The 16,572-nt window shown below is 40.0% G+C and overlaps 1 protein-coding gene across 1 annotated transcript in view; it reads left to right on the forward strand.

The window, feature by feature from the left end:
• Positions 1–723: 723 nt before the first annotated feature.
• LOC137651574 (uncharacterized) overlaps positions 724–16,572 on the forward strand; it is a 23,157-nt gene continuing 7,308 nt past the window's right edge. Inside the window, exons 1-3 of the mRNA XM_068384803.1 lie at positions 724–750; positions 1,133–1,190; positions 2,233–2,368. Coding sequence (XP_068240904.1) covers positions 724–750; positions 1,133–1,190; positions 2,233–2,368 — 221 coding nt within the window. The remainder of the gene's footprint in view (positions 751–1,132; positions 1,191–2,232; positions 2,369–16,572) is intronic.

Consider the following 16,572-nt stretch of genomic DNA (forward strand, 5'->3'; position numbering starts at 1 on the left):
GGTTGGACCGTGGACGATTTCACCACAGCAATCTCCTTCCTTGGAAAGGGAAATAAATTAACTTATTAACCGATCACTTACTTATACAGGGTGGGAACACGACGAAGTAGTGTGGTTAAAACCTTTAAGCAAATAAAATGAAAGTGCAAAGTTTAGGCATTTAAACATTACACGTGGAAATCAACACTGTCACAGGGTAGATTAATTGAAGCTAGGAGCAAATGGCACACGGGGTTGGTACATAAGACTGGGATAACAAAGGTTCAGTGGGTAGGATCTCCCGTTAAAGAATAAAATGAAAGGATGGGGTGTGATAAGGGAAGGAGAAAGAAGGCTGGGTAAGGATGATGAGGATCTCAAAGTACAGATACCTTACCTTGATAAAAAGGACTCTGTTTCCTCCCTTGTGGAGGACGTTTCACAGGTCCTGCTCTTGAGAGCAAAGAAAAATGATGTTCCTCTGATGGAGGTTGGTAAGGAATGAAGCATGCCAAGTTGTTCCCATGTCGACTTAACCCCACTTGGCCCCCAATTGGAGGGGATGGGGATATTTGGCCCGACCGCTATCCCATTGGTCATCGGCCTTGGTCTCATCTCTCGACAACCCCCATCAATAGGCCTAATCCTGACTTCTCCAGGTTTCCCTTTGTTGCGGCTTTAAGCAGCTACATAGTTCTTAAATATGTCTGAAAATGAGACCTCATGGGAGTAGAGGGGTATAGGATGGTTGGACAGGTGGTGAAGCTCTGGGTAGGGTCCCAATGCTTGTGTCATGTCGACCGGTCCTTGCTGGCGGCGTCTTTTATTTGAAAATATTGGTGCAACGACCAAGATGATATATATATATATATATATATATATATATATATATATATATATATATATATATATATATATATATATATATATATATATATCACTGAAGTAAGTGGTGGGATTTTCGTTAATTACGTTTTAACTTTGAATTTTTGCTGTTGAGGGATCCCAGCCCAACATGGAAATTCATTTGATGATAAATATTTTTTTCCTGGCCAAGGATTAAAACCCATCACCAGTATAAATGAGCGTAGAGAGCAAGACTTAACCCCATTGGATGTGAGATACAAAAGTCTAATCTTGTTGAATTCAACAGTTTTATTTAGGATTACAAGAGATTGATAATTATGAAGCACCAAATGAGTTTCTCAAACGTAAATTATTATGGAAAAACTTTTTACTTGAATCCTGCAATGATATACAAATTAATGGTGAAAGGGTAAATTAAAGAAATCGTTTAATATATACCTAATTACAACAGTCAAAATGAAATAGATAATTTATAACCGAGGAAAATAAAATTTAATCCCCTTGCTTGAAAGAATCCTTGTCCTTTGTGCACTGTAACCCTTCCAAACCGTGCTATTTTCTTGGAGAGATGACCTTACGCCAGACACTACTCCAGCACAACATGGTCACCAGTGAATTTTTCCATAACCTGACAATTACAATGAAATATCTATAATAAAGATCATGGCCATCTATGGTTTAGACTAAGGCGTTAGCCTTAAATGTTTTTACTTAAATGTAAATATATAAAATGTAATAAATTAGATAGCAAAGACCGTAATATTCTTAGTATTTAGCAAAGTTTTAGGCTAGCCTGATACAAATTTAAAGTTATTTACCAGGTTAAGTGCCTAGCTTAAAATTTAGTATAAGTTTTTTCCATTGCTTAGTCAACTTAGCCAACATGTAAGCAAGCTCAATAGCCCAGTCTAAAGTTTTTAGAAGTTTTTTAACGTTAATATATGAAAGAACTGAGTTACTCATTAATTAAATTGTGATACTTGAACCTCGGTAAGTTTTGCCAAAGTTAACGAGATAATAACAGTTTAATGACAATCATCAAGTTCCCTCTAAATATAACGAACTATCAGGTAATATTTTATAGGACGTGCAAGTTAGGTTAATGAACCGACTAAGTTCATGTATAAGCAATTTGAAAATCGACTGAAACACGCGTAAATGTAACTCGATTTTTACCTCCAAACTGCTAAAGACCCGTCTCATTTCTCTCCCCAAATCCTGCGGTAGTTTTGTTGTATTTTGCCTGCATCGTCAATGGCAGCTGTCCTCGGTAAACTTCTTAATAGTAAATCTTCATATTAATTATACCATTAAGCTCTGTGATCCATGAAGACTATAAACAGATCGGCTGATACACAAAAAGCATGTAGGATGGTTCAACTACAGGTCCTGTCGTTCTGGTCTTCGAGTCACAACTCATCTTCTACGTTTTAGCAGTTATATCGTCACCTCTTCTTCAAGACATTATATGGTCGCCTCTGCTAAACTTTGTTATTTCGTTTATAGCTTTGGGTTTGGAAAGGTTAGTCAAGAAAACATTTACCATGAATCAGACAAATTAACTTTAAGAACATAAACTTTAGCCACAATAAAGTAATAATAGTAAATTTGAATATCTAATTACAACTTGGTGATTACGATTGATGATAAGTAGAAGGAACTCAAAACATAAAATCCTAAATCCCATGCTTAAAAAGAAACAAAATATTTTAAAAGATATCCGGGAGTTTATGTAAATAAAAGAGAAATAACATACTGTCAAGTAAACAATAAATGTGAAATATATCTTTGATATATTCTGTATAATTATTGATGAGAAATCACAATTAGAATTTTGGATGGCCTGTATATATAAAACACACAATATCAATGATAAAATTGGATATTAAGGAGGTACTGTTCCCTACCTAATTGCAATTTTGTTGAAGCAACTTCATTCTCCATGCACTACTTTTACCTACAACTCTTTCAAGGGCTATAGCAACAAAAGTTATACATTTAGGCGATGGAATTCATAAAAATAGAGTAGCATCATCTGTAAATGTACCGATTTGTTTTCTAGGCCAAACCACATATCAACTAATTACTCCCCCCCCCCCCACACACACACACGCACAAAAAGAGAAAACCCTCGACTGGAATTAATATTTTTAACATATTGATGACATCAACAGATTAACTCTGATAATATGTATAAAGAGAATATCCTATTTTTACAAGAATGAGAAAATAATATATATATATATATATATATATATATATATATATATATATATATATATATATATATATATATATATATATATATATATATATATATATTAAATTACATATATATATATATATATATATATATATATATATATATATATATATATATATATATATATATATATATATATATATATGTCACTCCTAAGGTAGAAGAGGAGATACCTGATATTGTGAGTAATACTCCTGAAATTAGCTCATGTTAGTTAGAAATACAATTGCTATTCCTCTTTTGAATGTCTGGAGTTTGTTAGAAGAAGAACAGCTGTATTCATATCCTTTGACTGGTCAGACAGTACTATATAGGATCCCTCTCTCTGGTTACGGCTTATTATATCTTTATCTACACATACACCGAATAGTGTGGCCTTTTCTTTTCACATCCTCCTCTGTCCCTATACTCTGACAAGACTTGATATTACCAAACAAATCTTCTATGTTCAAGGGGTTAATTGGAATAATGTAATATTTCACTGGCTACTTTCCTCTTGGTAAGGGAAGAAGAGAGGCTTTACCTATGGTAAGTAGCTCTTCTAGAAGAAGGACACTCCTAAATCAAACCGGTGTTTTCTAGTCTTGGTTAGTGCCATAGCTTAGGTACCAAAGTCTTCCACTCTCTTTGGTTAAAATTATCATGCTTGAGGGTACACTCAGCAACGCTATTCTATATTAGTTCTCTTCCTCTTGTTTTTATGAAGTTTTTATAGTTTATATATGATCGATCTAAATTAACGTTGCTAATAATCTTAAAATGTTTATTTTACTGTTGTTACTTCTCCTGTAGTTTGTTTCGTTATTTCCTTTCCTCACTAGGCTATTGTTCCCTGTTGGAGCCCTTGGGTTTATAGCATCATGCTTTTCCAACTAGGTTTGAAGCTTGGATAATAATAATAATAATAATAATAATAATAATAATAATAATAATAATAATAACAATAAAAATACCAATATGGAACTTGTACAGGCATTGTTACCAACAGATTACCTTGCATGAGTTGCACTCTACCAATTGATTTTGGGGCACTGGACTAGAAATCAAAGTTCAAAAGCTTTGTTTTTTCACCGATGAAACACAGTTCACATGAGGTAGATTAGTTATCTTCCACAATCAGCATGTATAAGCAGAAAGAAATAACATGCAACTGTTCCATCACGTCACCAACAGTGTTTTCCGCTCAACATCCGGCCCAGTGTTGTTGGCGATACTTCTGAAAAGACTTACTGTGAAGTTGTATAAGTTCATCCTGACAAACATAATACTGCAACAACTGTATTTCATACTTAATGGAGATCCCACAAACTTCAATCTAGTACTCTGCAGGTACCTGCATAAAAGGTTCCCTGGTAGGTGTATTGGAAGTCTGGCCCAATAGCTTTACGTCCACACTCACCTGATCTGCATCCCTTGAAATTTCACCTGTGTTGGGCCATTTGAAATTTACTGTGTATTCCTCTCAGGTTGGTTGCGTGGATATTTTTTTTACAAGACATTAGAGAATACGCAACACGGCAGGAATTTACGAGTGTTCATAAGACCATGAAATGTCAATGGCAAGCCTGCATTATGACAGAGGGTGCGCATTTAAGCAGATTCCATACAAAACTCGAAAAGATTGCGTATGTGACATGGGTAGGAATTGAATGCATTTTAAAAGCCTATACCTTGGAAACCAGTCGTTTCCTAACTTAACATATGTTCATGGGAACTAATTTCATTATCTATACATAATGAACATTACATCAATGTTATGACCACTTTTTTGAAAACCCTGGTCTTCAGCAGCTGAGATTTGGATGAGCTTGGAAAAAGACGCGGTGTAATAAATGAGTGATCTTTTATATGACACCATTGTTCAATGTCTTTGCACATTTTATGTAAAATATATCAGATTTCTCACCGTCATTTGCACTCACAAAAGTAATACAAAGTCTAGCCAATTTTCTCATTACGTTCATCATTAATCTGTATTGTGGAAGTTTACATCCGGCTATGACCAAATAGTTCGATCTATAGAACTTCCGAAGATCGAACACTGTGCAAATGCTTTTCTGGTGAAAAGGTTTGTATCAATCTCCTTTCATAATTTATATATCACTTACATGTTTAACATTATTTCTATATGAACATATTTATTTTTTTCTCTTTTATACTTTATTCTATAATTTATTTTTAGCCAAGGGCGGCTTTCCCTGTAGCAGACCATGGAATCGCAGTTTTATTTTTTTGCCGAGAATAGTAATAATAATAATAATAATAATAATAATAATAATAATAATAATAATAATAATAATAATAATAATAATAATAATAATGATGATGATAAAAATAAAAATTCAATTATATTTGGTGTATAGAAATAAGCAATTAAAACCTACTCGATTTTCTTTTGATCCGGAGTAAAAAGCACTACAATATTATTGCCAAGAACGTTAATCGAAAAAAATATTAACTGTAGCCATGTGAAAAACCTGTTTACTCAGGAAATCTACGATTAGACTGTCTCTACCTTGTGTTGCTGTGTGAAACCATTTTACCTACATGGGAAGAAAAAAGGGCGTCTGCAGCTCTTGAATTTTTTATATACCATTGGAATTCAGGAAATGCGTTTATTAACTTCTTCACTGACATATGTATGTCATGAGTACATACAATACTATTACACGGATATGTTATTAGAAGACAAAAATATCTATTCCCTGAAGTGCGAGCAGCGAGACCAGATTCGACTACCATATTGTTTGATCAAACCTGTCACCACTTCAATGTCGTCAGCATTTTAAAAGTAAACCGAGCCTCTACCAGAGCGCCTGCTGCGATAAGGGGGCTCTCCTATTTTGATCAAGATATCATCGTCTTAATCAGTGGAGTCAGCATATTTTGAGAAACTGGGCCTGAGGGATATCCGTGTATATGAATTATGTCATCAGGGAAGGACACGTGCTGCCCGTTTGTCACGACTCAACACGTGGTCCAGATTGCATCAGAAATTTCTCCTATAAACTTCCATGGTGTGATCGAAGAAGGCGTTTGAAAAAGCCAATCAAGACGCAGAATTATTAAAAAAACGCCTTTTTATGGAAATGACCACTGCCCACTGTAATTAGCTCCCCCCATATATCGGTATATAAACTTCAAGAAGAGATTGTCCAAGAGAGAAAGGACAGGACATAAGACAAGAGGGGGGCTATATCCGAAGCAGATGAGAGCCAAATCCTAACGAGATAAGAAGCAGAGAAGACCGGAGGTCTGATAGAGCCAGATTCTAACCTTCCATTCAGACAACAAACGCCTATCTCCAAAATTCTGTTATGGCTGAGAAGAAGACACAAATGTGACGAGAAGTAGCCAACACTGCCTGTAACCTGCCTTAGTTCAACGCTATCATCGAATTCTTGGAGAAGACTTCTAATGTCCCATCTTGATGCAGCCCTTACTGTGACGTCTTCGAATACAGTCATCGTGCCAGTTTTATCTGAACTTCAGCCTCCCTTTTGCAAAGTTCTCAAGCCTAAAGTCTCCGTACCAGTAGAAAACTATTCTTTAAGTATTTCTGCCTTACTGACGGTTACCCTTTTCTATTCATGTTAAAACAACCGAATTCGTAACATTGATATTCTTTATAATTTTGTGAATAATGTGATATGTTTTCTGTGATTTTCTTTTTATATTCATTTCCCATATTTCAATGGTGGTCTCTGGAAAAATTTATTTTAACTATTAAAATAATCTGTACAGATTTTAAGAAACAGTCTGGAAATTAACTTATTAATTTATTTTTTAAGAGCTACTTCAACAAGTCCTCTCATGCCTATATATTTGCTTTTGATAATTATCAAAAGTAAATATATAGGTATGATTATAATCAACTAAGAATCCTTCCAACTTGTAGGTTTTTTTTTTTTTTTTTTTTTTTTTCTTTTTTTTTTTTTCAAGTTATGGTTCCATAGGGTGTCATTTTCCATATGTAAATTATAAAATTTTTAACTGAAATAATTCTTATTAGAAATACCTACAAGGTATATAAACCCATATGATAACGGTCCTGTTTAGCAAACTGGGATTGTGAATAAGGTTTCTGATAGTATTTTTTTACAATTGGTTGATGGATGATTGTAGACTGGTTTGCTGCGTGCAAGGAATGGCCTTTTTAGTAGTTTAAACCTTTGTTCATAAAGTCATACAATGTATGTATTTATGTAAATGGGTGTGTGTTTGTGAGCGTGTGTGTTTACGTGTATGGGTTAGTTTACCTGACTGTTGTAATTTATCAGCTATTAGTAATAATAACAATGATAATGATAACAATATCGAATCATATAAGGATAATTTTATAAGTATCTCACAGACATCTTGAAGCTGATGGACATCGGTAACAATGAGTAATATGAACGTGAATTGCTTCAATTACTCCTATGTAATCACAGTCTCCCATTGTTCTTGTCATAGTATAAACATAACGATGCAATTAGTGAATTGTAAAGCATCAGGTGTTATTGGACTGCTATTGGGAATGAATTATAACAGATTGAAGCCTAAATGAATCATTTACCCATATGTCCTTAAATATGAATAGCCGTTCAATTAGTAGTTCTTTTTAATGGAAATTGCAAAAGGATTATGAGGACGCTTTATAATGAGGTATCATTTATAAAGTGATTACCCGATTAGCAATTTCCATAAGGGAATTCATCATCATTCAGGGATGGTAGAGACTCTTCCCTTCATTTTAATGTTAATTTATTATTAGCTCTTACGGCGAATAAATGACAATTTAGGATGCAATGAAAACTGCATTTGTATACTTGAAGTTTTAATTCTCATAAATGTAGGGCAACTTACAAGTAAGCATTTCAAAGAAGATAATATTATCTAAAAGTAGAATTATATCTCAGTTCACTCATGGAACCAAACGCTCGCACGCACACACGCACACACGCACATGCACGCACACACACACACACACACACACACATATATATATATATATATATATATATATATATATATATATATATATATATATATATATATATATATATATATATATATATGTTTATATATATGTATATATATATATACATATATATATATATATATATATATATATATATATATATATATATATATATATATATATATATATATATATATATATATATATATATATATAATTTACACAAACACACAAACGCACACACACATATATGTATATATATATATATATATATATATATATATATATATATATATATATATATATATATATATATATATATATATATATATATACATACATATATATATATATATATATATATATATATATATATATATATATATATATATATATATATATATATATATATTTTTGAGCTCAAGCCATGTCGTCCTGATGGAAGTTCCTATAGGGTAGCTTCCTAGGGTATATTACAACTACGGCGATATTCCCAGAGAATTTACCTTAAGGTACCAGAATTCTAACTCCTGGAGCGAGTATCCCTCGTGAAAGGGATATCGCGACATATCAGAGGACGTATTCTAGACACGTCACATGGCAATCTACGACCTGAACAGAGATTCGTCTCGTAGGAGGGAGATTGACGAGATACGAATTCGGGAAAGAAAAAGGGGGAGCCGCTCCCAGGGCTTCCCAATCCCCCGATTCGTATGCGTGCCTGGCGCCAATCCTGGCGCCATCTGTATTCCTTTTTGCGTAGCTTAACAACTCGGTGTTTTTTCCTGTTTTTCTCGCAAATCTTGGATTTATTCATCTTTTCATGGCTTCTCCGTCTTCGTTGGCCTCGGATAAGTTGAGTATAGTGTCTGTTATGTATAAATGTAGGCTCTTGGTAAAATTTTGAGTGATTAATAGGATTAATCTTTGATACAAGAGCCGTAGCCTACCAGAGGTGTCCTGGACACTGTCACTCGCTAGGTATAAATTAGTTAGTCAGAGTGACTTTCCTGGTTGTTTTGCTTAATAAATTTTAGCTATTTAGCTTTACATAGGATTTCCTTTCGTGCTTAGTATTATTTGGCGAAGTATTCGCTATTCTGGCCTACGCTAGGCCATGTAGCCTAGTCGTTTGGTCCTAGTACTTAATGCATGATTTTGGTTTTTCCGAGTGTAATTAAAAGTTTATTAAAGCTTTAGGCTATATTTTATACATTTTAGACTGTGTGGAATATTTCCAAGATTGTATACGTGAGAGTTTCGGTGAATTAGGTAATCGATTCTCTTGGTGCCTAGGCTAATTGCTTATGGAGCCTTAGTATACTTTATTATTCTCCCCGGTTCCTTTCTTTTCTTCGGAGAAGGTATGCAATCCCTTTCCCTCTGTTTAAGCCTTGGGCTTATCCCTAAGTGGTTTTTTCCGAATTTATTTTCGATAAAACTATACTAGGGTGTTACTGTACCTTCCTGTTCCAGCAAAGTCTGGTTCAAAGAGGGACAGAACAACAGAGTTTTTTAGTCTGAGTCCGTGTTGTCTGGCTTGGGGCAGAGTTCCCCTCGCTGACCTAACACTTATAAAGGGAGCTTAGCTCCCTTAGGTCACTGTCGAAGGTTTCTGTAGTTATGATTCCTCCTTTTGTGATCGACCAGACTAAGTCCTGTTGCTGTTCTTGGGGAGGATAAAATCTTCCCTTGGGAGTAGCAACGCCTTCCTTGCTTTGGTGCTTTGGAAGCTGGCAAGTATTGCTGGCCCTTTCCCTTAGATCTCCCTTAGGCTAAGACAAAGTTCTTGGCTGCGGGTGATCTGTCACTAAAGCAAGGTTGGCAGGACCCTTTTGTCCCTTCCCCCTCTATCTCCGTATTGGCCTTGCCATTACTGTACTGTACCTTGCCGGCCGGCAGAGCTGGCCGGCAGGGGTATTACTGTACTGTACGTCATTCTACTTCTGGACCTAGTATAGGTTGGGATGTGGAATTGACTAAGCCCATTGCCGGCCGGCTGAGATGCTGGCCGGCAAGGGTCTTATGTTTTCGAGTGCTGCCCGGACCTCTCTTGGTCCCTCATCCATGCCTGCCGACAGAGCCGGACGGCATTGGTCAAGGAAGCCTGAATTAAGTTTCTCCCCTTCCTTATATGCACTCTTTCGGTTGCCGGGCTTGGGGGGTTGTGTACACTCTTATCCCGGCATCCATTCTATTTTCTTCTAGTGCTGTACCTGTCCCGGCTGCCGGCCTATGAGGCCGACAGCCGGGCAGGTGTAGTCTTCTGGTTCTTTTGCTGCCGGCTGGCATCGGTCTTGTACCTTTGCCGGCCGGCTTATGTCAGTCCTTGTCTGCCGGTCACCAAGAGTGTGGCCGGCAGCTGGGTACTACCTTGTGTAGTTACTGGCCGGCAGTCATTGCCGGCCAACACTGGCTGTTGCTGGCCGGCAGCTACTGCCGCCGGCACAGGCATTTGAACCAGAGGGCTGCCGCCCTATAGCTGTTAAGTAGTATACTTTAAAGCTAATTGTGGTGTGTGCCGGCCTGCAAAGGCAGGCCGGCACACATCCTCCTATACTGTACTAGTATTCTTCTGTATAGCATATACAGTAAGAAGAAAACTATAGTAAAAGTTTAGGTACAGCACTGTATCTTCTAACACTATTGTGTTTTCTTGCACAGCCCTTTGCTGTTGCCCTCAGACAGGAAGCAGAGTTCTTCCCCGTCTATTATCCAGGATTTTAAAATCATTGCCTAGGTGTGAGCTCCACCTGTTTCCTCTGGAAACCTTGCATTGGTTACTCTAGTAGAGATAAACCATTTTGATTTTATTATCTGGAAAGCTGCAACAATGGGTTGTGAAGGAAACACAAGTGTGTGTCTTTCCTTTATGAATTGTTATGCTATACTATGCATATCCAAGTGATACATAGTTCACTTGATACTCATGGAAATTTTTTCTCTTTACAGGAGGACCCTCCGAAGTGCGGAAATGTTTTCTGCAATGTCCGTAGCAGGAACCTCTGCGGACATGAGTGTTGTAGGAGACACACAGCATGCGCTGTCTCCAAGGATGATCTCCAGTATTGGGACCCTCAGGTATGTACTGTATGCACTAACCTGATTACTGAGGCTTTTGATTCCCCTAGAACGGCGGAATCAAGGGATATAGCTAGGGAAAAGCTCCGTACTTGGGTAAGGGGCTTCAAGAAGAACACCTCTGGCCCTTATCTTCCTAGTGAGAAGATGAGGGCGTATCTTTTTCCCCAGGCATCAGCTGAAGCAGTGATTCCCCAGCCTCAAGAGGAGATCCCCCAAGACCTAGTCCAGGTGGACGAGGAAGTCGCAGATGCGATGCAAGACATCCAGTTGTGTGACAGGATGTCTGAAGTGGACGAAGGTTTGGAAGAAGACCTCCTGGCAGAAGGTCAGGATCAAGTTCAAACCCCGGATGTCGCAGAGGATGGGGTCGACGAGGTGTCGGCTACTCCGGTTCAGATGCCGGAGCCCATCCCCTCAACATCCGCTGGTCTCCCAGTAGAACTGGGACAGGCCCTCTCTTCGATTGTTGGAATGATCCAACAAATGCAGAAGGAGAATCAGGAGAAGGCGGCTGCAATGGAACTGCGTATGCAGTCCCTAGCAGAATCACATGGGCCCCGGAAAAGGCTCAATGTGAAAGACCTTCCCATATGCTCAGATGCTAACCCATGGAGGTATGCTGAGCACATGCCAATGACGACTGGTAAGATCGTCATTTCGGATAAGCTGGGTTCAGTTCTCCTAGAGGAGGTAGAATTCTGGCCCAGCAAGGCATCATATCCGGACTGCTATGTCCGGCTGAGAAAAGAACCAGCTTCAAGGGAGGAGACAGAGCCGAAAGAGGTCATTATTATGGAACACGCTAAGGCTCAAGCCCTACTTTCATCCTTGATGAAAGAGAGGGGCTTCTCGAATTCGAAGGTAGCAGCATTGAGCAAGAAGCTCCCTTCTTTTGTGTCCTCTTCTGATAGAGCCTTCCCCTTTTTACAAAAAGGGTTTGCGGCTGTCCTAAAGGCAATCGAGGCCGGCAAGCCTTGCCCCTCCTTGGAGGAGTGTAAACCCTTGTCGCTGGCTCTGCCTATGGACCACAAGGACTGGAAGGATGTCCATCTGACATTCTCAGTGGGAAAGTTGGAGGCTGATATTGCCGGACGGCAATTCGGCGAGGACCTCCCCAAGTTGTCCGAATTTCTTTTACGAAGAGAGTTCGAAACAAAAGAAAGACTGGCTGCCTCAATGTCTCATCAGACTACTCTTGAGACGATGGCAAGTGACCCTAAGGTCCATGAAATGTTCATGGTAGTGGCTAAGTCTCACCTAGCCACAGTGACGAAGGACCTTTATGGCTTCGTCAAGGCAAGGAGAGCTTGCAGGGAGTTCGTGTTCACCGGGGCTTCGGTGAGACACGAGCCAAGGAAGTTAATATCCTCCAACATTTGGGGAAAAGACCTTTTCCCTACCGATGTGGTCAAAGAGGTTGTTGATAAGGCCGCCGTGGAGAATAGAAACCTTCTCCAGAAGTGGGGCCTGGCTATCAAAAGAAAATCTTCCCCGGATGAGGGTCCTCAACCAAAGAGGAAGAATTTGAGGACTAGGCTACCGTCTCGGCCAGCCAAGCCTTATAGACAGCAACAGCAACTGCAATTGCCTTTGCCTCCAGTGCCCCAGATGGTGGCACAAACCCCGACTACTTTTCAGTGGGTACCCCAGGCTGTGCCAGGTCAGTCAACCACATTCACCCCAACGTTCGAAGGACAGTCTTCTTCCTTTCATGCAAAACCTAGAGGAGCAGCCAGAGGCTCGTCTAGGCGCCCCTCAAGGGGAAGGGGATTCAGAGGTGGTCGTGGTCAGGGAGGCAAGACCTCAGGACGGCAGTCCAAGTGAAATGATACCGGTAGGAGGGAGACTGATGAAATTTTGGGATCGCTGGACCTTCGATCCCTGGGCCCAAAGCCTACTCAAGAATGGACTGGGTTGGAGCTGGTACAGCACTCCACCCCCATGCCTTCGGTTTTTCCAACACTCCACCCCCATTTTGGAGGAGTACGTTCAAGAACTGTTGGAGAAAAATGTGATCCGAAAGGTGAAGTCCATCAAATTCCAAGGGAGGCTGTTTTGTGTTCCCAAGAAAGACTCGGAAAAGCTCAGAGTCATTCTGGACTTGTCACCACTCAACAAGTTCATAGTGAATTGCAAATTCAAGATGCTAATACTGCAACACATAAGGACCTTACTGCCCAAGAGGGCATACTCAGTCTCTATAGACTTGTCAGACGCCTATTGGCACATCCCAATCAGCCGTCGACTCTCCCCCTACCTAGGGTTCAGGCTACAACGGAAACTGTACGCCTTCAGAGCCATGCCATTCGGGCTAAACATAGCCCCAAGGATTTTCACGAAGCTTGCGAGCGCAGCTCTCAAACAGTTACGCCTAAAGGGAATTCAGGTAGTAGCCTACCTGGACGACTGGCTGGTGTGGGCAGCATCCGAGACCGAATGCTTGCAAGCTTCCAGTCAGGTGATCCAGTTCCTAGAGTACCTAGGCTTCAAGATCAACAAGAAAAAGTCTCGACTTTCTCCATCCCAAAAGTTCCAGTGGCTGGGAATCCACTGGGACCTTTTGTCACACAGTTTCTCCATCCCAATGAAGAAAAGGAAGGAGATAGCAGGCTCTGTCAAGAGACTTCTAGATTCCAAAAGGATATCAAGACGCGAACAGGAGAGGGTACTAGGCTCTCTCCAGTTTGCTTCAGTGACAGACCCAGTGCTAAGAGCACAGCTAAAGGATGCAACCGGAGTTTGGAGAAGGTATGCATCAAACGCGCGAAGAGACCTGAGAAGACCAGTGCCGCCTCGGCTACGTACTCTTCTCAGACCTTGGTCCCAAGCCAGACATCTAAAGAAGTCGGTTCTTCTTCAGCCACCTCCCCCGTCGATGACGATTCACTCAGACGCCTCAAAGGAGGGATGGGGAGGTCACTCTCATCGGAAAAAAGTCCAGGGGACTTGGTCCAAGCTATTCATGACCTTTCATATAAACTTTCTAGAAGCTATGGCAGTGCTCCTTACCTTAAAGAAAGTCTCCCCGCGTCACTCGATCCACATAAGATTGGTGACAGACAGCGAGGTGGTTGTGAGATGCTTGAATCAACAAGGGTCGAGGTCACCACCTCTCAACCAAGTGATGTTAGCCATTTTCCGATTGGCAGAAAAGAAGAAGTGGTACCTGTCGGCAGTTCACCTTCAAGGAGTCCGCAATGTGACAGCGGACGCTCTATCCAGGTTCACACCGATAGAGTCGGAATGGTCCTTAGACGCAGGATCATTTTCCTTCATTCTGAATCAAGTCCCAGAACTGCAAATAGACCTCTTTGCGACGAAAGACAACAAGAAGTTGCCCCTGTACGTGTCCCCGTACAAGGACCCCTTAGCGGAAGCAGTGGACGCAATGTCCCTCGACTGGAACAGATGGTCCAGGACTTATCTGTTCCCTCCTCACAACCTTCTGTTGAGGGTCCTCAACAAACTGAGATCCTTCAAGGGGGTAGCGGCAATAGTGGCCCACAAGTGGGCGAACAGTATGTGGTTCCCCTTGGCGTTGGAACTACAGATGAAGTTCGTGCCGCTACCACATCCAGTTCTGACCCAGCGAGTCCAGAAGTCGACTGTCTGCGCTTCATTACAGAAAACCCAGACCCTGCAGCTCATGATTTTCTCGCCCTAGCGGTGAGAAAGCGTTTCGGGATTTCGAGAGCCAGCATAGACTTCCTAGAGGAATACAAGTGCAAATCAACTAGAAGGCAATATGAGTCATCTTGGAGAAAGTGGGTGGCCTTTGTAAAGGCAAAGAATCCGCAGGAGATCTCAACAGACTTCTGCTTATCTTTCTTCATCCACCTCCATGGCCAAGGATTGGCAGCTAACACGATTTCAGTGTGTAAATCGGCTTTGATGAGACCCATTTTATTTGCCTTCCAGATCGACCTAGGTAACGAGATCTTTAATAAAGTTCCGAAAGCCTGCGCTAGGCTCAGACCTTCAGCACCTCCAAAGCCCATTTCATGGTCTTTAGACAAAGTTCTTCATTTCGCCTCCCTGTTGAGCAATGAAGAATGTGTGTTAAAGGATTTAACGCAAAAAGTTATTTTCCTATTTGCACTCGCGTCCGGGGCCAGGGTTAGTGAGATCGTAGCCCTCTCGAGAGAGGCAGGTCGTGTTCAGTTCCTGGATGGGGGGGAGCTGAACCTGTTTCCGGATCCTACGTTTCTCGCCAAGAATGAGTTACCCACCAACAGGTGGGGTCCCTGGAGAATCTGCCCTCTGAAAGAAGATGCATCTCTATGTCCAGTAGAATGCCTAAAGGTCTATCTTCGTAGAACTTCAGACTTCAAGGGTAGTCAACTATTCAGGGGAGAAACATCAGGCTCAAATTTATCTCTGAATCAACTCAGAGCGAAAATGACATATTTTATTCGCAGAGCGGATCCTGACAGTACACCCGCAGGTCACGATCCGAGGAAAGTTGCCTCATCCCTAAATTTCTTTAATTGTATGGATTTTGAACATCTCCGTTCATACACGGGCTGGAAGTCTTCCAGGGTGTTCTTTCACCACTATGCGAAGCAAGTAGAGGAACTTAAGAGATCTGTGGTAGCAGTGGGTCGTGTAGTTAACCCTACTGTTTAACTCTGCGAGGAACAGTGGTCTTAATTAGGACGATTAAGTCCAGGGTGAGTGTGTAGGTACATACTGTACTACAAACTAAATGAGGGCACCAAGTGCCCATATAGACTGTTCCTTCTTTCAAAGGTGAACCTTGCATAAGTTCAGACATGTGTGCCAAGCGTTTCTAACGCTAATGTGATTGATTTGTAATACAGATTTTTATGACTTGATACCTTGGTATCTTATTAAAGTGGTGTTTAATGGTTTTTCTTTCAGATAAACAAGTTCTGTTTACTATCATACTTATGCTTAAAGTTTTGGGTTACCCTCTTTTATATAAATATATATATTTGTTGTTAACCTGTCTGTTTATTATCTGTCAATAAACTTGTTCTTGAGAACCTTGCGTCTCTCTCACCTGTGTCAATTTATTGGTATAATTGAGCATTTTAATTCTATGTATCTTATCCGGGATAATTCTGATAGAATTGTTCTGTTATGCAAGCTATGTTGCATTGGTTTATGTAAGTCCCCTAATGGGAGGACTCCGTCCCATAAAGGGACGAGGGCGGTTTTATTAGTTTCTTCCTATGCGGATATAAACCTTTGTCCAATACAAGTATTGTGCGGATTACTGGTCAATAGATTGACGCAGTGGTTCTATACAAACTATGCTTTACTTAATATAGGGCGAGACCACTATATTAGCTTGCCTGGTATTCATACATAGATATATGTACTCTTCGAGACTTTCCAGAGTCTAGTAGGACTCTTCCCTGTAGGGGGCAGGAAGCTCTAACATAGTTTATAG

This window comes from Palaemon carinicauda, chromosome 13 (assembly GCF_036898095.1).
Source record: "Palaemon carinicauda isolate YSFRI2023 chromosome 13, ASM3689809v2, whole genome shotgun sequence".
In the NCBI taxonomy this organism is placed as follows: domain Eukaryota; kingdom Metazoa; phylum Arthropoda; class Malacostraca; order Decapoda; family Palaemonidae; genus Palaemon; species Palaemon carinicauda.